The sequence below is a fragment of the Neoarius graeffei genome, chromosome 12 (genome assembly GCF_027579695.1).
Source record: "Neoarius graeffei isolate fNeoGra1 chromosome 12, fNeoGra1.pri, whole genome shotgun sequence".
NCBI lineage: Eukaryota > Metazoa > Chordata > Actinopteri > Siluriformes > Ariidae > Neoarius > Neoarius graeffei.
This window is the reverse complement of record NC_083580.1, coordinates 40,405,405-40,429,338: the sequence shown is the minus strand read 5'-3', so window position 1 is coordinate 40,429,338 and position 23,934 is coordinate 40,405,405. Positions and strand designations below refer to the sequence as shown.

At 39.1% G+C, this 23,934-nt stretch overlaps 1 protein-coding gene across 3 annotated transcripts in view; it reads right to left on the bottom strand.

Moving 5' to 3' along the window:
* LOC132895358 (prenylcysteine oxidase-like) overlaps nt 1-23,934 on the bottom strand; it is a 68,460-nt gene that overhangs the window by 3,766 nt on the left and 40,760 nt on the right. For 2 of the 3 annotated variants that reach the window (XM_060935892.1, XM_060935893.1), the window contains exon 5: nt 3,552-3,692. The exons of the other annotated variant lie outside the window; for it this stretch is intronic. In XM_060935892.1, coding sequence (XP_060791875.1) covers nt 3,552-3,692 — 141 coding nt within the window. The remainder of the gene's footprint in view (nt 1-3,551; nt 3,693-23,934) is intronic. 3 annotated transcript variants of the gene reach the window in all.

Here is a 23,934-nt window from a genome sequence, read left to right as displayed (position 1 = left end):
TAATTTGCAAATATTTAAAAGAACATGTAATATGTGAAAATTTAAATTTTTGCTTTTTGTCGGATCACAATACTTTCATCATCATCATTATTATTAACAATGCTGCTGTTGTAATATGCCATTATGCAATAGGTTTTAATTTAGGAGTTATGATGCAGAACTCTACATCAGCCAATCACTGCCAATTCAGTTATTAAAAAAAAGTTATCCGCTGCAAAGTTTGAATTGAATTTGATAGCCAAGAGTGCATTCACCGTTTGATGCAAAACAGGACATTGCTGTATTGCTTGATTATGTAGTAGTTGTTTGGGATTGTCTATCATTTGGCTTATTGACCTAGAAGGCCTCTGGATTATCCCTAGCTTTCTAAAATGCTTTGGAAAGTACTCTTAATATTAGTTGTTTCTTCTAAGGCCCTGTCCATACGGCAACGGATTCAGGTGACTCCGATACAATTGCTTATCGTTTAGGCCTGGCGTCCACATGGCACCGGCGTTTTGGGTGCCCAAAACGCAATCTTTTTGAGAACGGGTTCCAGAGTGTAAAGATCTGGCAATGTTGCCGTTGTGAAGTCGTCTGGATGAGTAAAACGGATTTGTTTACGATGACGTCACAACCACATGACTGTGAGTGCTTCATGCCGGGTAGAAGTGTAACGAATATCACCAGGAAAAAGCCTTACAGAGCACTAGTGAGAGTGAAACACGAGCTTAGATATTATTATTATTATTATTATTATTATTATGTTCAGTGTTAGTTCACAGTAGTAATGCAAGAAGCAGAATAGTGACAGTAATAGTGAAGCAAAAACATGCAATTGTACAAACACTGCAGCTCTACAGCAAAATATTCATTTATGAAATGGTCTGATTCTTAACACCAGTAGTGCCAATGATCTTCTCATTGCGATGCGAGTTGTCAACAAATCCTATAACTTGGTTCATGAAACGCGCTTACAAAATATTTTCACTGTGAATATTTATTGTGTAATGGTGCAAAGTGAGAGAGAGAGAGAGAGAGTCAATCCCGCCAGCAAAAATAGAGAAAAAAAGAGCGATCTCACCTCTTCAGATGTGGGTTTAAGTCCTACAATACATTCCTCAAAAAGGGCGTAGAGGAGCAAATTAATCATTATTTAATTAGCATTCAATTTATTCCGGACCATTAAAGACACCGCCTTCCGCGTAGAATCATAGGTCATCCTCGCCGCCATTTTGGAGAGGTCAAAGCGGAGAATAAAGATTAGCTGCGTTTAACTGTACCAACAGGTTTGCCATCCAAACGAGATCACATGGGATTACCTTTCACAGGTGAGACTGGAAAAATACTTTTCATTGTATTTGGTCATTATAATGTAATTTTACAAACAGATTTTCCTGACTTTGTGGCTAATATGCATCCTTACTTCTTCTATTGTTCTGGTGTCTCCGAAGGGACCGTCTTACAGCGCCCCTAGAGGTGTGGCATGTGTATTGCATCGTTTTCAGCAAGCGTTGCGTTGCCATATGGACCTGATATTTTACTGATTGTTGCCCATTTGGACGCGATATATTTTTAAATAACATCTCGTTGCCGTTGTCGTGTGGATGTAGCCTAAATCAGCCTGCAAAGAGCTAGTTCTCGCCTTAAGATTCCTGAATACAGCCCCTGGCATGTACCACATCGGTTGTATAATATACTGCAATATTATATACATATTATATACACTTCAAAATATTAAATACTAAAGGTTGCATATGTAGATAGCAATTTTTGGTACATTTGTGCACCCCTGAGATACATTCAAATGTATATCCAGATGTAAAGCCAGCATTACAAATCATTTTCAGTCAAAATGATGCCAAAATTTCTGTTCTGAACAACAAAATTGCACAAAAATGGTGGGTAGAAATGTTACTGGAACCAAGAAATATATTTCCAGCAAAGTAAACAGTCCATCTTCTAATATTAAAACTTCTAACATTTTCTCTACTGTTGTGATTAACATTCATTTTTGTTTGTAGATTAAAGGTTAAATTTAACAAGCTTGCATAACACAACCTGAAACGCAGTGTACATAACTTACTACCTAGCATTAGTTAATTAGCTCTGAAAAAAATTATTTTTTAAAATTATTTTCAAAGATAAGCTAAAAATCTCTGCAAGCTTGTAAATTGCAATTAATGAAATCTCACTGCACAAACACAAAGTACTGTATGTGATACTGAAAAGATGGTTAAAATATGATGCTTGCAAAGTTTCCATTTGAGTTAAATTAACACTACGGGTATATTCAGAGATACACTATATGGCTAAGAGTTTGTGGACATCTGATCATAACACTTAGATCCCCAAACTGTTGCCACAAAGTTAGAAGCACACAACTGTAGAGAATGTTTTTGTATGCTGCACGCATGTATGTATTTTGAATAGTATTACAATTTCCTTTCACTGGAACTAAGAGGCCCAAACATATTCCAGCATAACAATGCCCCTGTGCACAAAGCAAAGTTCATGAAGATGTGGTTTGCCAAGGTTGGTGTGGAAGATCTCAAGTGGCCTGCACAGAATCCTGACCTCAATCCCACTGAACACCTTTAGGATGAACTGTAAAACTGACTGCACCCCAGGTCTCCTCATGCAACATCAGTGCCAAACCTCACTAATGCTCTTGTGCACAAATTCCCACAGCCATGCAAGTGGAAAGCCTTCCTCTAGAGGAGCAGAGGTTATTATAACAGAAAAGGGGGACTAAAGCTGGAATGGGATGTTCAACAAATGCACGCGTGTATGATGGTCAAGTGTCCACAAACCTTTGGCCATAGTGTATAAACCTTTTCAGTTATTTATTTCAGTTGTGATATTACACTACAGTGTTGTCGAATGTTTGAATCTGACTGGTCAGAAGGTGTTGAATAATTTTCTATAACAACATCTTTGACACTAATTCTGGCTGTATTTTAAATCATAGGTTTTTATTAATGAGCTCAGCTGTTGTCATCTACCAGTAACAACTCATTCACAGGGACTTGGCAGACAATCTACATAATCTGTTCCTAATAAATTTAAAAAAGGTCATCTAACAAAGAAAAATGTGTAATAATTAATATGGTGAAGATTTCTACAAATAGACAATTTATCTTTTTTTTAAATCAAGGAGCCTCGAGTGTCAGCTCTTTGTAAGTTTTCTGCCACAAGACAGTTTTCAGGACAGGAGTTAGCACTTTCCAATTTCTCTGTCACAGGAGAACCTGTGATTTGTTTGCGTCTTATTATCTTCAAGTAAGAGACAGAAGAGAGAAAGCATAAGGGATGCCAGAATCTAACCTGCGTAGTGGACATTTCACAATTTTAAATTTAAATACATTTTTAAAATGCATCGCATGCCGTTCGTTAATAAACATTGTAATCAATGGCAACTGTGAAACAAGAGGAATAAAATGTATTGTTATAAGAATTTTTTTAATAAAAACAATGCAACATGAAGATATTGCACAAATGTGGATAGTCTGGAGGGCATGAGCTTTGAGAACCAACTTAACAGATATATGGTTGAGAGTACATGTAAATACCTGCTGACTCAAGGGAAATGGTGGTAACTTGTGAATGGATCAAGTTGGCCTTTGCTAGTTTTAAAAGTTCAGAGCAAACTAATCTATTCCCTCCTTCCACTGCCCATAGATTGGCTTGTGCACCAGCCAGTGAAACAGCACCTGTGAAATAATGACAGAAATTAAGGTTTATGCAATTCATGTGCTAGAACCTCAAGTGAAATCTGTCATCTGCTAAAAGCGAAAGTTCACATAATCACACAGTTTAAGAAGAAGCAAGGAGCAAAGACAGAAGAGAGTAAGAAAATGCAGTATGCAAAGTTCCTAATGAATAGCATGTGCGCATATATACACACACACACACATACATACATACATACGTATATGTAGACGTATATATAGACACTACCTAAAAGCGGAGCTCCTGATGAGTGTATGAGGAAAATGTTTGCAAGGGCACAAACTCAACCTGAATAGAATAATAATAATATAGAATATGAACCATCAAATTGTGTCGTGTAGTGTATTTCGTGTCAATAAATTGCTGCATTGTTTTGTGACCGTGATACTAACAATGAGATACGCATCACAGTTACGAATACATATTTCTTCCTTTCTTTGTCACTGCATGCCATGCGCCAGAAACAACACCACGACATTTATTATGGTGTGACTCTGCTGGGTGCTTGGTGGGCAGCAGCAAACCAGCACTTTCACTTTACATAATTACTAGATAGGTACAATCAAATATCAAACTTGATGTGTCAAACAGTTGTCTGGTTACATCTATTACGTCTACGTGTTTGGACAGACACAGCGCCATTAGGACTAATTACCATGCACCTGTTCCTGATTAGAGCGCAATCACAGTGCATACATCTAAGGACTTTTAGTAACACACAGACTTTATGAAGTATGCACTCTGTACCCTGCATCTGATGTTACCAAGCCTTGTATTTTGTACCGCTCTTCTGGTTTTAACCCTGTTTGTATTTTTGGACTTTGAGTATTGTATTACCTCTGATATCCTGTCTGTGCCTCGCTTGACCACTACCTGTTTTTTGACTCTGCCTATGTCTACATTTGGATTTGTTTGCTAGCGTGCTTTCAATAAAACTCTTCCTGTGATTACATCCGTCTACCGCCCTTACATAACAGAAGCTGTCAATTACACAACCAGCTAATGGACTAATAAAATAATTTTAACTAGTTTTATATGAAACTGTCATGAATATTTTCCATAAAACGTGTGAGTAAATAATCTCATGTTTTGTTTTTAAAAGCAAGTTAAAAATAAGCGCTGGATAAAAACTCATTTATCATAATGTCAATAGAGATAGAAAAGTTGTTATCCGGTGGTCAAGTGTTTATGAGATGTGTTGCCTTGCACTTACAATCGGGTTCCCTGTGGTGGTACACGTTTGTCATATATATGGACATTATACAGTCAAAAGCCATCAAAAATCAGGATGATGCATTACCATATTCTCTTAAGTATGGATATCCGCTTTGCGTGCGGGGAGCTCTGCTATCAGTACAAAAAGAGAGATACGCACTTGGCACCAGACTTATCTAGAGAGCACATATTGATTCAGTCATGACTCCATCCCAAATTTTGCTTGATACATGTTGTTTTGAATAGGTACTACAACCCCAAAATCAGAAAAAGTTGGGATGGTATGTTAAAATTGAAATAAAAAAAGTAAATAATCTTTGACCTGTACTGCATTCAAAACAATACAACAGCCCATTATTTGATGTTTCACCTCATTAACTTTTGTTGTTTTTGAAAATAAACACTTCAATTTTGATTCCTGCAACATACTTCAAAAAAAAGTTGGGACAGTCAAGCTTTTCCCACTTTATAATGTTACCATTCCTTCTCACAACACTTAAAAGATGTTGAGGGACTGAAGACACCAAGTGAGGAAGCATTCCAGATCATATTTTGTCCCATTCTTCCTGCAAACTGGTCTTAAGGTGTGCAAGAGTATGGGGTCATCGATGTCATACTTTTCATTTCAAAATTTGCCACACACTCTCTATTTGGGATTTTTTTTTTGACACCCTCGTATGTACGGACTGCAGCCATGCCTTTGTCATGTGTGCAGAATGTGGTTTCACATTGTCCTGTTGAAATATCCCTGGAAAAGATGTTGTAGGTACACACACAGTCCGTCTAAGAACTACTACACAGTCCCTTTAAGAAACTACATTTCCCATCAGCCAACTTCCGCGTTGACCTACGTCATGCTGGGCGGGATCACCAACATCACTTCCTCCCTGAAGGCATAAGAAACGGAACAACGCTTCTGTCTCTCTCTCTCTCGTCTGGATTTCAAGCCATCTGGACACAAAGAGATACCCTGCACCAGAAAACCCAAGAAAGACGTCTTTTTCTTGCAAGATCCACGATTTAATGCGATTTCTTTGTTTACCTTTGGCCACGGTAAAAATCCAGAATCGCGTGATTTTTAACTCAGTCGAGTTACAGCCGGTTTTATTCATTATAAGTACGTACAAAACTGCAGCCCAGAGCAGTTTTAATTTAAGGTTAGAAGCGACCGGATCCTTCTAATTAATTCTCTGTGCACATTGTCTGATCAGAGACTTTCTTTTCATCACGAGCGACCACGCGTCGGACCAAGAAATTCTCTGCGCTTCACGAAGCGACTCGTGCTCCACAACGGTGAAACTCCAAAAAATCTCGGAACATCTTCTCATAATCTTGCGTAGAGGCGAGATACTGAAGTAAGACTGGCATTTGGGCAAAACTAGTCTTAGGAATTAGTTTTATGAAGAAGTGTGAATTTAAACTCAGGAACGGTTTAAATATGTACACTGTAAACACGCAGCGTGTTGAATTGATGATTGTTCTATTTTATTTTAATCTCTCAATTGTTTGATAGGCTTTGCATGCTCTCTCTCTATTCCTGGCTAACACTTTAATTTCATTATTACACGTATCTTGACCGCATCAAGATTTCAGTGGATTTAGTACTGTTATAAGCTAGTGAAATTAGCCTACGGCTAATTCTTTTGTCCCATTAGCATCCAGGGCTAAGTGTATTGTCTCAAGGGAACACGTGGCGGCCCTCCTCCACACTCACATACATACCTTTTGTTTTAACTCCACGAGGTAGGATCCTTGGGCCTTAGCTAGCCACATAGGGCTAATTCTTTTGTCTTAGCAACCAAAGCTAATTCTTTTCCACGGGGTGACACACACCTCAGATTGTCTTAGCAACCAAAGCTAACTCTCTTGTGTTACTTAGAAACGTGGTCACCAGGCCTCACACACACAAACACATCTTAATTAGCACACAAAGCTAATCTTTTGTCTTCATCATGACCACACACACATCTCATCAAGTATATATAATATTTGTATATATTTCAACTGCTATTATTCATTTTTATCTTTGTTATAATAAATTCAATTATTATTGAAACTGTGTTTCATTTGTTGTTCCGATACTTTTGAAGTCGCCCAAATCTCAAAGAATTCCAAGGTGCATATGATTTATGTAATATGGTAAGTGATCATGGGCAATTCCATGTAAATGTCAACCTCACCATGCAAAATTAAAGCAACATGTAATACATCAAAACCACTCCCAGAGATATCACCTAGGCCTGTATTTTACAGATGTGAATAAGTTGAACCAATTTGTAACCAACCTAATATGTCACTGTCAGTCTTTCTTTCTTATAATGTAAACCCCAAGCTAAAATCAACTTTGATCATGTACAATTCTATATTATTGCCACAAGCCACAGAAATGTATGCTAAAATCCACAAAACAGCAAAACAATAGCCATTCTAAATATTATTTAAGAACTTTGATAGTTTTAGCTGATATTTAGAGAGTTTTTCAAAGGGTTATGGTGGTTAAATTGCTGATTTTCTAAACGTATGCCATATCTATTTCAGACATGTCACATCCATAACGGAATTTTGTCACATCCATAACGCTGACTTTTCCTTCCGAAACTCTGCATGAAATACAAAATATTTTAAACAAAGATTTTTTAATATTCACCTTGGACCCCTCTATCAAATGGATATCTCCATTTCGACATTAAGTTTACAATTTCACAGAGTTTGATAAAAATGTACAATCACCCAAGAAAAGTGATACTTTTTCTGTCACATCCATAACGCATCTTTTATTGGCACTTTCTGGCATGCCCTAGATGTACTATGGGAATTGTTCTTGTTCTATCACTTCTCCAGTGTGGTACAGCCTTAAAATATGCAACACCTGTTTAAATACTGGGAGACAATAAAACATGCACTGGGTCATTTGTTGCCATTTTGAGTTCAAGTGTCACGTCCATAACGCTGGAATTGCTCTCATAATAATTTGGAATATACCATAATTTAGCTATTTGGTAATTTATTATTAAACACCAAAATTAATGGTATTAATTAATGAGACTGATCCAATGAGACTGATTCCATGAGTGATTTAATGATAATATGAGACTGATTCAATGAAAACGATTCAATGAGAATGATTCAATGAGCATTATTCAATTTAATGACAATAATTAACCTTCAGATTTAATGAGATTGATCACTCAATTACCAATTGCACCTACAATGTCAACTTGAAGGCAGCATATGTTGCTCCAAAATCTCAGTGTACTTTTCTGCATTAATGCTGCCGTCACAGAAGTGTAAGTTACCTTTGCCAAGGGCATTGATACAATCCCATACCATAACAGACCCTGGCTTTTGGATTTGTTACTGGTAACAGTCTGGATGGTCCTTTTCATCTTTGGTCCAGAGCACACGGTACCCATTTTGTTCCAAAAATAGACCTGGAATACTGATCTGTCTGACCACAATACATGTTTCCACTGTGTTATGGTCCATCCCAAATGCCTCTGAGCCCAGAGAAGACGACGGTGCTTCTGGATACGGTTAACATAAAGCTTCCTTTTTGGACACTAAAGTTTTAACTGGCATTTGTGGATGTAGTACCCTATTGCAATGCTTGGCAAAGGTTTGCCAAAGTAACCCTGAGCCCATGTGGTAATATCAGTTATAGATGAATGACAGTTCTTGATGCAGTGGCATCTGAGAGATCAGAGATCATGGGTGTTCAGCTTAGACTTGCACCCTTGCCCTTTATGCACCAAAATTCCTCCAGATTCCTTGAATTGTTTACTGATATTATGCACTGTAGAGGGTGAAATATCCAAATCCCTTAATATCTTCTTTAAGGAACATTGTTTTTAAACATTTCAATAATTTCCTCATGCATTTGTTGACAAACTGAAGATCCTTTGCTCTTCAAAAACTAGGCCTTTCCTGGATACTGTTTTTGTATCAAATCATCATTATAATCACCTGTTGACATTACCTGTTTCAAATCACATCATTATTTATGGTCTTCTCATTACTAGCCCTAAATTGCCCTGTCCCAACTTTTTTGGAATGTGGTGTAAGCCTAAAACAGAAATGGATGGACATTAACAAATGAAATGAAGTTGATCAGACAAAACATGAAATATCTTGGATTCATGCTCTCTGCAATGAAATACAGGTAGTCGTCGACTTACGACTGCATTTGGTTATGACTGACCGGTCGTAAACCGATCTGGTCGTAAGTCGGCCTATGTTAAATGAACGTAAGTATATTGTGATGTGTAATGATATTGTAATCATCTTAAAGTCTTATTTTATCAACATTTTCTTATTTCATTACCTTGGGTCATTATTTGGTTTAAGTCAAACACTGCATACTACACTGCGTACAGTGCAATTCGTTTAATATGTGCAAAACAAAAAATACGAAATACAGGTGTGAAAAATAGAAAACATTTTAGTTTGAAACATACCAAAATACAAATGTAAAACATAGCAAAATACAAAATTTAGTGACCGCTGGCATCACTGGTACTTGGCTGTGGGTCGTCTACGTCATCATCAGCTGTTGCAGCACTTGGGCTGGCGGGAGGAATTGCTCGTTTCATAAACCAGGAGCTGGGGCGGAAACTGTATGACGGAGTGCGCGAGGGAGCGCGAGAGAGACTGCGCATGTGCCTGGAGCTGGGGCGGAAACTGTATGACGGAGTGCGCGAGGGAGCGCGAGAGAGACTGTGCATGTGCCTGGAGCTGGGGCGGAAACTGTTGTACGCGGCGAGAGGCGCTGCCGGGAGCTGGGGAGGAAACTGTCGTACGCTCAGCTAGCTCAGCTGGGAAACACTTGCCAGTCATAACCAGACGGTCGTAAAGTCGATCGGTCGTAAGTCGCATAGGTTGTAAGTTGACGACTACCTGTACAAGTCAAAGTAAATTTAGAAATCACCATTTTCTTTACATTTTCCATACTGTCCTAACTTTTTCTGATTTAAGGTTGCACTACTTCTGCAATTCAGCTCCAGGTTTTGGCCTGTTCATAAATAATTAGCAGCATTCCAGCTAGTTTATTTTACTAGGGTGCTGCGCCTGCCCTCTATGCCCTACCCTCAAATACCAACACCACACCCAAATTTATATGCATGCTACTCATAATTTTCCAGAACTTTCCAAGTGCCTAGCACATACATTCCACCACAGGAAGAAAGTGTGCCCTAATGAGTGTTGCCGACTTGCAATGAAGGTAACGCATGTTGACCAAATCACAACACACTATTACTGCAGAGTCATAGACATGCTCTCTCCTCAACCATTTTGTATACAATAACAAGTCAGTGAAGTAAGATACGTTTGAAAAGTAGTGATGCCTACAAACGCATTAAAGAAAAAAATAATTGGTAAAAGTAGCTAGAGGTTCACAGAACCTAGCAACTCTGTTTGCCAGAATGTAAGTAGATCTAGAAGTTGAGGACTAAACAAATCCATTCAATCAAAAGTTAGGACCAATAGATCTAGACTCTAGACATAGATCTATAGAAAATCTAGTCACTAATGTTAGTATGTTAGACTAGATCTAATCTAACATTACTATCCCCCGACTAATATTAATGATCAATTAGCACTATTAGTATTACTATTATTTGTAGTATTAACTAACATTAGACTGTCATGCAAATGCACATGGACAAGAGTGACAGCTCGAGGCATGCCAAGCGTGAATGCACGCAGACGTGACATTATGAAGCATTGTGTTAAACTGGTGAACTAAGAAGTTTCAGATTTGCTTACTTTATTTTACTAATCTACCTTGCATAGTTGCCCAGTATGACTAATTTTGCATGATAGAATCTTTGTCTATAGTGATGCGCGCAAAATTGTCCTAGATGAATGAAAAATTGCCTGCAAGAATCATTGGCACCCTGCCCTCTTAGAAAAATAGCTGGAACACTGATTAGGCATGTAACAATTCACGATTCAATTCATTTCACAATATTGGGTTCACCATTCAATTTTCCCACATTATTTTTGAAAAAAAATTTAAATGAAGAAAATTGTTTTACCAAAAAAAAAAGCAACATTTATTTTCCTATTCTTTGACAACTTAAATATACGTTTTCATTTTCTTAATAACCAACAATTTGTACAGGTTGGAGTAAAATATAATATATTAATTAAAATATTCCTTTTGTTAAAAATTAAATTTGTTAATAACAAATAGGCCTTCTGTTAATACATTTTTCTGAATATTTGTACTACCTCCATTTGCTTCTCTTTTCTTTTGCTTTTGGCAAAGACACAAATCACTTATCACATCAAAAGTAATTTTACATAGGCTACAGGGAAAGGGTCACAGTCATATAACCTTTTTTATATTATTTAATTCTGTTGATTATAAGTGCATATAATTACCAATCAATCAGAGTAGGGTTACATAAAAGTGAATCACATCTACAATTACATGGCCACAGTCAAATTGATGTTGGGGCTAGTTGGAGCAAGGTGTCAAGACAAACAATTTTTATTTCCATTAATTTAATATTAACAGCTGTAGGCTAATGTTAGTAGCACAGATGCTTGTCTGAAAGGGCAGGACAGTGGCAGTGAGGATGTGTGCGCTCATGTGCTTTGCAGAATCAAAGCAGCTAAAATTTATATAAAAATTCATAGCCTCCTGTAACCTACATTATATAAAGAATAGGTTCTAGTACGGACCATGTCCTTAGTAGGCTACTAACAGTTACTCGTTGGGCCTCAGGCTATACTGACCAGTCTAACATATAGGCTATAATGTAGCGAGTTATGCTGTTAGAGCACAGTACTACTGCTAGTGAGCAAATGTTTTGTAACATAGGACTGAAAAGTAAAATATTTCACTGGCAATTTGCTTACCTGATGAGTCAATAAGGTACAAACAGATGACTGTTCAGGACACCTTTGGTCATTGAGTGGGGTTATCACACTAGATTGATGCTGGGAGACTGAAGGGACATGACTGTGAAGGTTCTCAGTCATCTAGGTCATCATAATACATACCGGTAGGTGCTAAAGAAGGCAGCTGGACTTACTTGAAATCCTTGAAGGCATTTCACCTCTCATCCAAAAGCCTTCTTCAGTTCTGTCTGACTAGTGGGGAGTTTCAGGTATTTATCCTCTAGTGGACCAAAAGCAATCCTAAGGAGGTTAGGCCTGTACATTAGGGAAACGAAACAACTGCTTCACAAGTGCATGGCTCAACACAGTGGAGTCAGTTCCTCAGACCAGGACCCTGCAGTCTATCTTCATCTCACTTACAAAGGACACTCATTTCAGGACTGCAATGTATGCATTTTAGCCAGAGAAGACCGGTGGTTTGAAAGAGGAGTAAAAGAAGCCATCTTCGTCCACCAGGAACAACCATCGCTGAACAAAGGAGGGGGTCTGAGACACCACTTATCAGCCACCTACAATGCAGTCCTTGGCACACTTCCCAGACAACTGAATACACATCTGTTGCCCCTTTTCCACCAAAGCAGTTCCAGGGCTGGTTCGGGGCCAGTGCTTAGTTTGGAACCGGGTTTTCTGTTTCCACTGACAAAGAACTGGCTCTGGGGCCAGAAAAACCGGTTCCAGGCTAGCACCAACTCTCTGCTGGGCCAGAGGAAAGAACCGCTTACGTCAGCGGGTGTGTGTGTGTGTGTGTGTGTGTGTGTGTTGTTAAGACCAACAACAATAACAAGACCGCGAAAGATCGCCATTTTTAAGCGACGAGAACCAGCAGCTGTACAAACGTGAAGTCATCCATTATTATTATTGTTGTTGCTGCTGCTGCTGCTTCTTCCGTGTTGTTTTTGCTTCGATATTCGCGCCAAGGTTTATGCAAATGTAGCGACGTAACTGACGTATACAGCAACGTAACTGACGTATACAGTGACATAAGGACGTGGCTTCCCTTAGCACCGCAAGCTATGGAAAAGCAAACTGGTTCTCAGCTGGCTCGCAAGTTGAACGAGTTGTGAACCAGCACCGGCCCTGAACCAGCCCTGGAACTGATTTGGTGGAAAAGGGGTATGTGACAGCCTCAGGGCTGTCAGCTTGTTGGGATGCTGGCCCTTTAAATGGGCAGTTACCTAGGATTGTGTTCACCCGTCTTTGTTTTCTTTATATTCTCCTCTTTTAGGCCTACTCGGGTGGAGGGGATGGACAGACAAGTGAAAGGTGTTTGCTCTTTCTGATTTTGGTTTGTGTTGCCTTTATTTTTCATGCCTCAACATCATACTTTCACGCATCTACTCTTTGCATATACCATACAGTACTACCGATTACTGACTGTCCATACTGGCATTATTTGTTTGAGCTATGCTTTACATCTTATTTTTGATCTGTTTATTGAATAAATTCTTGAGTTTCTGAAACTTAATTGTGTGTCCTCTTCTTTTTGTGATGGTCTCAAGCCAGACCGTTACAAAATGGGGGCTCGTCCACTTTACTTAACCCATTCGCTTTGTAACGCTAATTGGTTTTGCCTGATTGGAAGCTCCCAGTCAGGGAATTTTGGTAAGTTTGGAGCTATTGAGATTTAGCTTGGCATCGTTTCCTTTGGTGCTTACTCTTGTTCAAATTTGTGCATGACCTGGTGATATATGTTACTTACTATTTGGCCTGGTCATTAATTTTTGTGATATTGACACTCTTTGAATGTGCTTTTGTTTGTTCGGTATTTGCCAGCAAAATTAATTGGTAAGCACCTGTTTGGAGGACACACCTATGTTTTTGGAGCTCAGCATTTAGGTATCCATGTCGGAAGCTCATGCTTGGTAAGTCACCAGTGTGTACAATTTTGATCTTTGATATTATGGTTAATCTTAGGCATAGCATTGTGTGTCCTTTGATGCACGTCGGTTTGGGAATTTTGTAGTGTTGTAGTGAAAGTGAGTAGTAGCGTTCGCTCAGGAGCACTTCCATGGGGTGGTGTGCGTTGCTGTATTACAGTCGCATTTCACACCCAGCTGGAACCAGTGTCAGAGCTGTCGAGAGAGAGAAAGGATTTTTTTCTCTTGACCGTTCTGGCTAATGCATAAGTACCCCTCACTGGTAACTGCATGAAGAGCCAGGAGCGAGTTTAGTCATACTTTGGGATTGGGTATAGTTAGCAGAGAAACCCTAATAAATATCTTCTTTGTACACATGGTGATTTGTTTGTTTTGTGGTGTTTGCCAACATGGAGACAGATGAATTTGTCCAATCTCCTTTGAAGGAGGTTTTGGAAATTTACATGAAAGAAAAATTGTTAAATATCACTGAACATTATACAATTGAAATTACGGATAAGAGACTCAAGGATGATATTAAAACTGCTTTGAAAAAGGCCTTGTTTGATAAAGGCATTTTGATTAAAAAGTCTACGCCTGTGGAGCTGTCCCTGCCAACTCCCACTCCGTCTCCCAGTGGGCAATTCATTTTTGTGAAACAGAACGAATTGTTGCAGATGGAGCACGAGAAATTAAAATATGTGGCTAAGCACAACAGAATCCAGCTAGAAAAGGCAAAATTAGACTTGCAGTATTACAAATGAAATCTGGTCAAAAATGGTAAATTGCCTCAGTCTGCTGCAACTGATGTTGTAACTGTGGTTTTGCAAGACATGTCATTAAATTTGAGACTCGTTCCAAAATTTAACGAGAGAAATCCCGATACATTCTTTGACCTTTTTGAATTAGTGGCTGAGGCATGGGGGTGGTCTGATACAGACAGTGCTTTTCTTTTTCAGTGCGTTCTAACTGGCAAGTCCCAGGAAGCATTTTCTTCACTGAGTCACACGGACTCGCAGAACTATGCGAAAATAAAATCTGTGGTGTTAAACTCGTTTGAACTCATTCCCAAAGCTTATCGCCAATGTTTTAGGTCTTGTGTGAGAAATGGTGATCAGACTCATATGGAATTCATCAAAGACTTAAAAAAAGCATTTTCTGCGCTGGTGTTCTGTGAGCGAGATAACGACATTGGAAGATCTGTTGTATTTAATCATATTGGAACAGTTTAAAGAGTCAATTCCTGATCACATTGCTACATTTGTTGCAGAGTATAGAGTAAAAACACCTGAGGAAGCCGCTGCATTAGCTGATGAATTCGCTTTAAAGCACAAGAGCACTTTTGTTGATTATTGTAACCAAGGGGCTGTGTCGTCATCTTCGCGGTTTACTCCTGTTTCACCAAAACCTACTTTCACTTCACCTCGAATGTCTGAATTGATTTGCACTTATTGTCATGAGAGGGGATACTGGAAAGTGGATTGTCCTGCACTGAAAAATAAATCTAAATGCCCTGGAAATAGTGCGCAGTTTAAACCTTCTGCTCTGGCTGTGCCTTTTATCGTCTGTCAGTTCTGAGCATGACGGGGGGGATAACAAAATGCTGAAGTGTTGGATACTGATTGCATGTCATCATATTCACCCTTTATTACAGAAGGTGGCGGCACGGTGGTGTAGTGGTTAGCGCTGTCGCCTCACAGCAAGAAGGTCCTGGGTTCGAGCCCCGTGGCCGGCGAGGGCCTTTCTGTGTGGAGTTTGCATGTTCTCCCCGTGTCCGCGTGGGTTTCCTCCGGGTGCTCCGGTTTCCCCCACAGTCCAAAGACATGCAGGTTAGGTTAACTGGTGACTCTAAATTGACCGTAGGTGTGAATGTGAGTGTGAATGGTTGTCTGTGTCTATGTGTCAGCCCTGTGATGACCTGGCGACTTGTCCAGGGTGTACCCCGCCTTTCGCCCATAGTCAGCTGGGATAGGCTCCAGCTTGCCTGCGACCCTGTAGAAGGATAAAGCGGCTAGAGATAATGAGATGAGATTACAGAAGGTCATATATGTCTACCTGGTTGTGATGACTGGGTTCCTATTAAAATCCTAAGGGATACTGGAGCTCTGGATTCTTTTATTTTGCAGTCTGTGTTGCCTTTCTCCCAACTGTCCTACACTGGTGACAGTGTGTTGATTTGGGGGATGAGGTTACACACTTTGTCTGTTCCACTTCACACAGTTAACCTCAGCTCTAATTTGGTGCAGGATGAAGTTGTACTGGGCGTACGCCCAGCATTACCAGTGGATGGCGTCCACATTATCCTGGGGAATAAGCTCGCGGGTGAATGGGTGTGGGCTGAAGTTCCTTAACCTGTTGTATCTCTCCCTCAAAGTAACCAGGTTCGTAGGGAAGAAATGAATGCAGTGTGTGCTGTGACACGTGCCATGTTCAGGGTACAGCATTAGATGTGGATGGCAGTCACAAAGGGAATTTAAAATCTCTGCTGTCTGTATGTGACCTGTCTAATTTGCCTTTCTCTTTGTCCTTGGAGGATTTAGGTCAAAGTCAGCATGATGACCTGTCTCTAGGAGAGATGTTTAATAACACACTTTCCTCTGCAGACATTCTGAGGACTATGCGTGGACATTTTGTCCACGATGGTGTTTTATATCACAAGTGGGTTCCACATGTAGATGGGCTTGTGGGAGAAGCCATCATTCAGTTGGTGGTGCCTACTAAATACCGTAAATCAGTGTTGCAGGTGGCACATGACCAGTCTGGTCATAGCGGAGTATGGAAGACCTATGATTGCCTCCTTCGGAATTTCTTTTGGCCTCGTTTGAAAAGGGAAGTTGCTGCATATATTAAAACATGCCACACATGTCAGGTGACTGGCAAACCCAACCAAACATTAAAGCCTGTCCTGCTGCACCCGGTTCAATTTCGTCCAGGTCAATAGTGAAAGCCTTGTCACAATTCATGTCAATATCTGGCATACTGAGAGTAATACAGCATGATCAAGGATCAAACTTAAGCTCTCATCTGTTCGAGGATATGCTAAAGCAGTTGCGTATTAAACATAATAAATCAACAGCCTACCATTCACAAAGCCAAGGTGCACTGAAAAGGTTTCACCGAACTATGAAAGCTCTTTTGCGTGCTTATTGTGTTCAATTGGATAGTGACTGGGAAGAAGGCTTGCCCTGGCTAATGCTTGCTGCGCAAAAGGTGGTGCAAGAAAGCACAGGTTATAGTCCAAATTAATTGGTCACAAAGTTAGAGGTATCTTATCAGTCCTGCATGATAAAAAGTCAGACCCTGTGAAAATTCTCTCAACCTACATTAACGGTTTTAAAGAGAGGCTGTATAGAACCCAGACATTTGCAAAATTTAAGTTGGAAAAGTCTCAAACAAAAATGAAGCATTTATACGATTGCACAGTGGAGAAACGTTCGTTCGATGTTGGTGATCAGGTGTTAGTTCTTTGTCCTCTCGTAAATTCACCTTTTGAGGCAAAGTTTGATGTCCCTTTTACAGTGGTCCGTAAAGTATCTAACGGGAACTATGTGGTGGCTACATCATCTTCTAGAAAAAAAGAACACTTTGTACCATGTAAATGTTATGAAGCCTTGCTATGTCTCAGAGTCTGTTCAGCCTGCTCTGGCTGCCTTATCATTGCCTGTGGGCAGTTCAGGTATAGTAAACGGGAAGGAAGTGGGTATTACATCTGATGATGGGATTCTGTGTGGGCAACTCAAAAATTCAGAGTTCTTGGAGCAAATGGATAAATCTCTTGCCTATTTGTCTGAGCCCCAATGCGCCGAGTTGATTCAGTTAATTAACAAGTACACTGTTCTCTTTGGAGACATGGCATCATGCACTTCTTGGATTAAACATGATATAGATGTGGGGGATTCAAAAACACTGTTTAATGAGTTTAATCGCGTGTCACCTGAGAAGCATAAATTGCTGGAGTCTGAAGTTCGGTATATGCTGCAAAATAACATCGCAGTCCCATCTTCTTCTGATAAGGCCTCTCCGTGCATCTTGGTTGATAAACCAGATAAAACAGTTCAATTTTGTACGGATTTCAGAAAGATGAATAACATCACAAAGCCTGACAGTTTTCCTTTGCCTCGAGTTGAAGATTATGTTGATGAAGTAGGTGCTGCCAAGTTTGCTATGAAATTAGACCTGTTAAAAGGTTATTGGCAGGTGCCGTTGACATCAGGGCACAGAACATCTCATCTTTCATCACACTATCTGGGTTGTATTCATATACCATCATGAGTTTTGGGTTAAGAAATGCTCTAGCAACATTTCAGAGACTCAAGAATCAAGTGGGACTGGATGGATGTACAATGTATTTGGATGATTTGGTAATATTCAGGTGATACCTGGGAGTCTCATTTGAAGAGGTTGGCCTCAGTATTTGACCGCTTATCTCACGCACAGCTCACCGTGAACCTGGCGAAATGTGAATTTGCCAAGGGCACTGTGACATACCTTTGAAAGGTGGTGTTAGACTAGGTCAGAATTGCAAAAAGGGGCTTAAATAAGGAGTTGCAGGCATTTGTGAGTAAAAGTTGGCAAACAAACTTTTCTAAAGGTATTTTTTGCGCTGAATCCATTTTTGCTGTTTGCCAAGCTGTATCTCATACGTGGAGCCCAGTAGAGGGCACATTTGCATATTTCGAGTATTTCAATATAAAACTCTTCAATGTTGTACAGTATGAAAAAAGTAAAATAGCAGAAAATTGCATATACCTCTTGGCTAAATAAGTACCAAATTTGGCTTCAATTGGGTGAAAGGAACTCTCAAAAACAGACTTTAGGTAGTGTGTGTGGTCCAAATTACCACATTAAATTATAAAATTCGTGGTCTTGAGTTTATAGACTATATAATAGACTATATAAAGGGTAATTCTTTCTGCTGAATCCATTTAGGCAGTCTTTTTATTTGTAACTCAGTAGAGTGGCAGTCTCATAGGCTAAAAAAATAAACAAATTTCTCAGCTCTGGCTCAAAAATAAAATCTTAAATTGCGACAGAAGATTTATTGGGTACAGAAAACAAACATAGGCTAATATTTAAAATACATAATATTTATCTCAGAATATTTTTGGTGAACACTGAACTTTTTATCCATTTTTTATATATATATATATATATATATATATATATTTTTTTTTGGTCTTTTTTGCCTTTATGTAGGACATTTAGAGGGCGAGAGGAAATGATTGGGAGAGAGAGATGGGGAAGGATCGGGAAATGACCTTGGGTCAGACTCAAACCTGGGTCCCCGGATTTATGTTACGGCATCCCAGCCAACCAAGCCACGGCGCCTCCAGAACTTTGATTTTTTTTTTTTTACTTGAATGCATCCATATAGGAACATCAAAATCATATGTACATAAATGATCTGTAACTATGTAATGTAACTAGGGTGATGGTTTAACATAACATATATTAACATAAAACTATAAACAACAACATAAGATTCTCCAATATGACTAATTTTCACAAAACAGCAAAAATACCACAGCCTTTTTCTGTCTTCTGCAGCTGCTTTTAATGTGAGAAGGCCCTGTTCAGTTGCTTTGAATACCTGATCTCTCTTGGACTCTTTGCATATAATGCAGGTATCCAATGGTATTGACTGGTCTAGCTTCAAGCTACACACAGCTTCCATAATGATGTTCTTACAATCTGACAGACTTCATGGATGATCTTACCGACAGAAATATTTCAAATGCTACCAGAAATGTTGGCTTATATAGCTCTTTGGATAGAGTTTTATGGTGATGAACTAGGGCTGGGCGATATGGAGGAAAAACATATCTCGATTTCTTCTATATCTCGATATACGATATATATCTCGATATTTTCAAATCCCCCTAAATAAATAAAAAATAAGTAAAACTTCTGCTAGTAGGGACAGAACTGTATCAGTTTTTAAACTGCTGTGGGACAAAACTGTCTGTGCTGCTGCTCCGCAGTAAGATGTTTGCCTGCTGCAGCATGGGCGATCGAAGCACGGGCAGTCTGAGTGAAGTCGCTGGAGTAGCCAACCGAAGGCATGCAGTGGAAATATGTGAAAACGCAATCAAGTAAATGCTACTGCACAATATTAAATGCTACTTATCTTTCAACTAACAGTGTTTTGAGGTGTTACAGAGTGATAAGGTGAACAAACCTCTGTAATTCCAAAAAGTAATTTTTTTTCTCGATTAATTCGACATCTCAAAATCCATATCGAGATACTTGTCCATCTCGATACATCTTAAATATCAATATATTGCCCAGCCCTATGATTAGCAATATTTAAACACTGTATGGAAATAGAAATGATGGCAAAAAGTGATTTTATTTTGAATTAAAGTTCTTGTGGATAAGTTTGAAGTTAATTTACAAACTCTGATGTGATGGCAACAGTTTCCTTGCATCTCAATGAAATGACTCAGGAATGTAAGATTTTCTATTTGTCTGCTTGAAATATAGGGATAAAAGAAGACATTCAGGACAACAATAAGAAATGAAAGTGCAATTGTCCTTGTCACATACAAGTACCATAATTCTCACTACAAATAAACCTCCTAGACTTGATCATTATTGTTGTACATGATGTAAAATAAAAAAAATGGAATTTACTGAAATTTTAGAGGTTGTCTTAGATTTTGTGCTCTACAGACTTCCACATAAGAGATACAGCTTGGCAAACAGCAAAAATGGATTCAGCACAAAAAATACTTTTAGAAAAGTTTGTTTGCCAACTTTTACTCAAAAATGCCTGGGGGTGTCACATTATCTGAAAATCAACCTAGTCTATGGGGAATGGCGTGGTTCGATTTGTTCTGGCAAAAGTTGCTGCTGTTCAGGAGTATCCTCCTCCAGCCACAAAAAGAGATCTTCGTCGATTTCTAGATCTGGTGGGGTATTATCGCTGTTTTTGCAGAAACTTTGTAACAGTGGTAGCTCTGCTGACGGGTCTTTTGAGGGATGGGGAAAAGTTTGTGTGGTTGTCAAATTGTCAGTTGGCATTTGACAACAAAGCCCATTCTTTGTTCTGCTCCTGTGCTAGTTGCTCCGTGCTTTGATCGACCCTTTTCATTGCAGGTTGATGCAAGCAATGTTGGCGCTAGTGCTGTCTTGATTCAGGCTGACAACAAGGTATCGAGCATCCAGTTAGCTTCTTTTCTAAGAAATTTAATTCCTACAAGTTGAATTATTTTGTGGTAAAAAAAAAAAATATATATATATATATATATATATATATATATATATATATATATATATATAATAAAATAAGCGTTAGCACTCATTTGGGCTCTTCAGTATTTTGCCATTTATGTTAATTCTAGTATGCCACTGGTTGTGTTCCCTGACCACAATCCATTGGTATTCTTGAATTCATTAAGGTGTCCAAATCAGAGGTTAATTCGGTGGCCATTGTTTCTACAGTCATACTGTCTTGATATACACCACATTAAAGGGTCAGAAAATATTGTAGCAGATGCTCTTTCCCATGTTTATAGTTAAATACTACACTGAAGTATATTGTAGCATATCCTCCATGTTTACACTTTGCAATGCTACTTTGGAAATTAGTTAAGGATTTTTTTTCTTGCATCTGAAGAATTTACCTGCACTTAAGAATTAACATTGATCTTGTTAGTGTTTTTGTTTTACACTCGGATGGGTATGCATGTCCAAGTTGATAGTTTACAGTATTTACTGTATAGCAGTGTTTACCCTTTTTCCTTTACAGGGTTTCATGGAGGGACCCCTGTTTTGAGAGCGAGGGTGTGACAGCCTCAGGGCTGTCAGCTTGTTAGGGTGCTGGCCCTTTACATAGGTAGTTACCTGGGATTGTGTTTACCTGTCTGTTTTCTTTATATCCTCCTTTTTTAGGCCTACTCAAGTGGAGGGGACAGACAGGTGGCAGGGGTCTGCCCTTTAGTTTTTGTTGCCTTTATTTTTCATGCCTCAACATCATATTTTCACGCACCCACTCTTTGCATATACTACAGATTACTGACTGTCCATACTGACATTGTTTGTTTGAGTTATGCTTTACATCTTATTTTTTATCAGTTTATTGAATAAATTCTTGAGTTTCTGAAACTTAATTGTGTGTCCTCCTCTTTTTGTGACCGTCTTGAGCCAAGACTCAGCTGACTTCAACAACTCCCATGATGGCAGAGAGAGCCAATGACCCACAGATCACCCTAACGACCCTCGAGGCTACTACACCGTTCACTCCCGGCCTCCAGTGATCCTAACAACCTACAGGATGGCTGAGAGTGTCAACAACCTATGTGACCTCAGCGACACTCCTTTGGGTTGCTTTTGGCCCACTAGAAGGCAAATACCTGAAACTCCCCACTAGTCAGACAGAACTGAAGAAGCCTTTCAGATGAGAGGTGAAACGTCTTCAAGGATTTCAAGTCCACTTGCCTTCTTTAACACCTATGGAAGGGACATGACTTAAAATGGATCAAATTAATCTTTTCAATGTATCTTGCACATTCTATGGTTGGCAGATTGAACTTATATTCACTTGACATAGTGCCATTTATAAACTAATTTATAACCCCAATTACAAATGAATTGGGATTCTGTCTAAACTGTAAATAAAAACAGAATGCGATAATTTGCAAATCATAGAAATCCTATATTTCAGTGAAACTAATACAAACACAACATATCAAATGTTGAAAATGAGAAATTTTGTTGTTTTTTTTTTGTCTGGATGGCAGCATATTGCTCTGAAACGTGTATCTCTCATTTAGCAGTAATGATGCCTCCCAGATGTACAAGCTACCCATGTCATGTGCACTAATGCACCCTCATACCATCACAGATATTGGCTTTTGAACTGTGCCCTGATAACAAGCTGGATAGTCCCTCTCCTTTTTAGCCTGGAGGACGTGGTGTCCATGATTTCTAAAAAGAATTTCTACTTTTGATTCGTCAGACCTCGGGACAATTTTCCACTTTGCCTCAGTCCATTGTAAAAAAGAGCTTGGGCACAGAGAAGGTGGCAGTGTTTCTGGATATTGTTTATATATGGTTTTAACTTGCATTTGTGGATGCAGTAATGGGTTCACAGCCGATGGTTTTCTGAAGTGTTCCTGAGCCCATACAGTGATTTCCACTACAAACACGTGTCTGCTTTTAATGCAGCATCACCTGAGGGCCTGAAGATCACAGGCATCCAAGGTCAGTTTTCAGCCTTGTCTTTTTTTTTTTTTAGCATTCCACAACTTTTTCAGTCTTCTGTCACCCCGTTCCAACTTTTCTGAAACATGTTGCTGACATCAAGTTTAAAATAAGCATATTTTTTCAAAAAACAATAAAATTTCTCAGTTTCAACAGCTGACATGTTGTCTTTGTGCTATTTTCAATGAAATATAGGGTTTCCATGATTTGCAAATTATCACATTTGTTTTTATTTACAGTTTACACAACATCCCAACTTTTTTGGAATTGGGGTTGTAATTCTTGTGGTTCTCTGTTTTGTATTGTCCTGCTACTTTACATTAAAGGAACTATGCAGAACCATGGCCTCACTTTCGTTTATAAATGTCTTGAGACTTCAAGAATGGGACAGGAATAGTTTTAAGTGTTAACAATAAATCTAATGTAGTAATTTTTACAATTAAAATGATTCAAATAGGTAGCAGTCTGAGTGAATGACTTTGACATCTGTAATGTCACGGCAGGGAGTCTATCGGTCTCACTGCCATTTCCACTATACTAAAACACAGAGTTGACTGCAACTCCGATCCTCCATTTTGAGCTAATTTATCGCCATGCCACGTAGATGTGTTGCTGGCCGGTGCAGCAACATGACAGAAGGTGGCTTTACGTTACATTCATGGCCCAAGAATGTTCAAACTGCAAAGATTTGGACTCATTTCGCGAGACGTTCACGGGCACATTGGGCACCTACAAAGTGGTCTCTCCTCTGCTCTGCACATTTTACTGAAGACTCGTACGAAACCTCTGATCTGTTGAGGAACGTTGGCTATAAGCCCATATTGAAAGAGTGCAGTACCAACAATTAAAGGAAAAGAAAACTACAAGAAAAAAGTATTTACTTTATTATTTAATTTTTTTTAAAAAGGAAAGTAAGTTCAGTTGCACCAGTTCTCCCGGAGTGTGAGCCGAGGGGTTGTTGGTAAAACCCAGGACAGAACGGGACGCGACATATTATCGCTCGGGCAGTGACCTCCCCGAGGCTGTTGCTAAAACCGGTGAT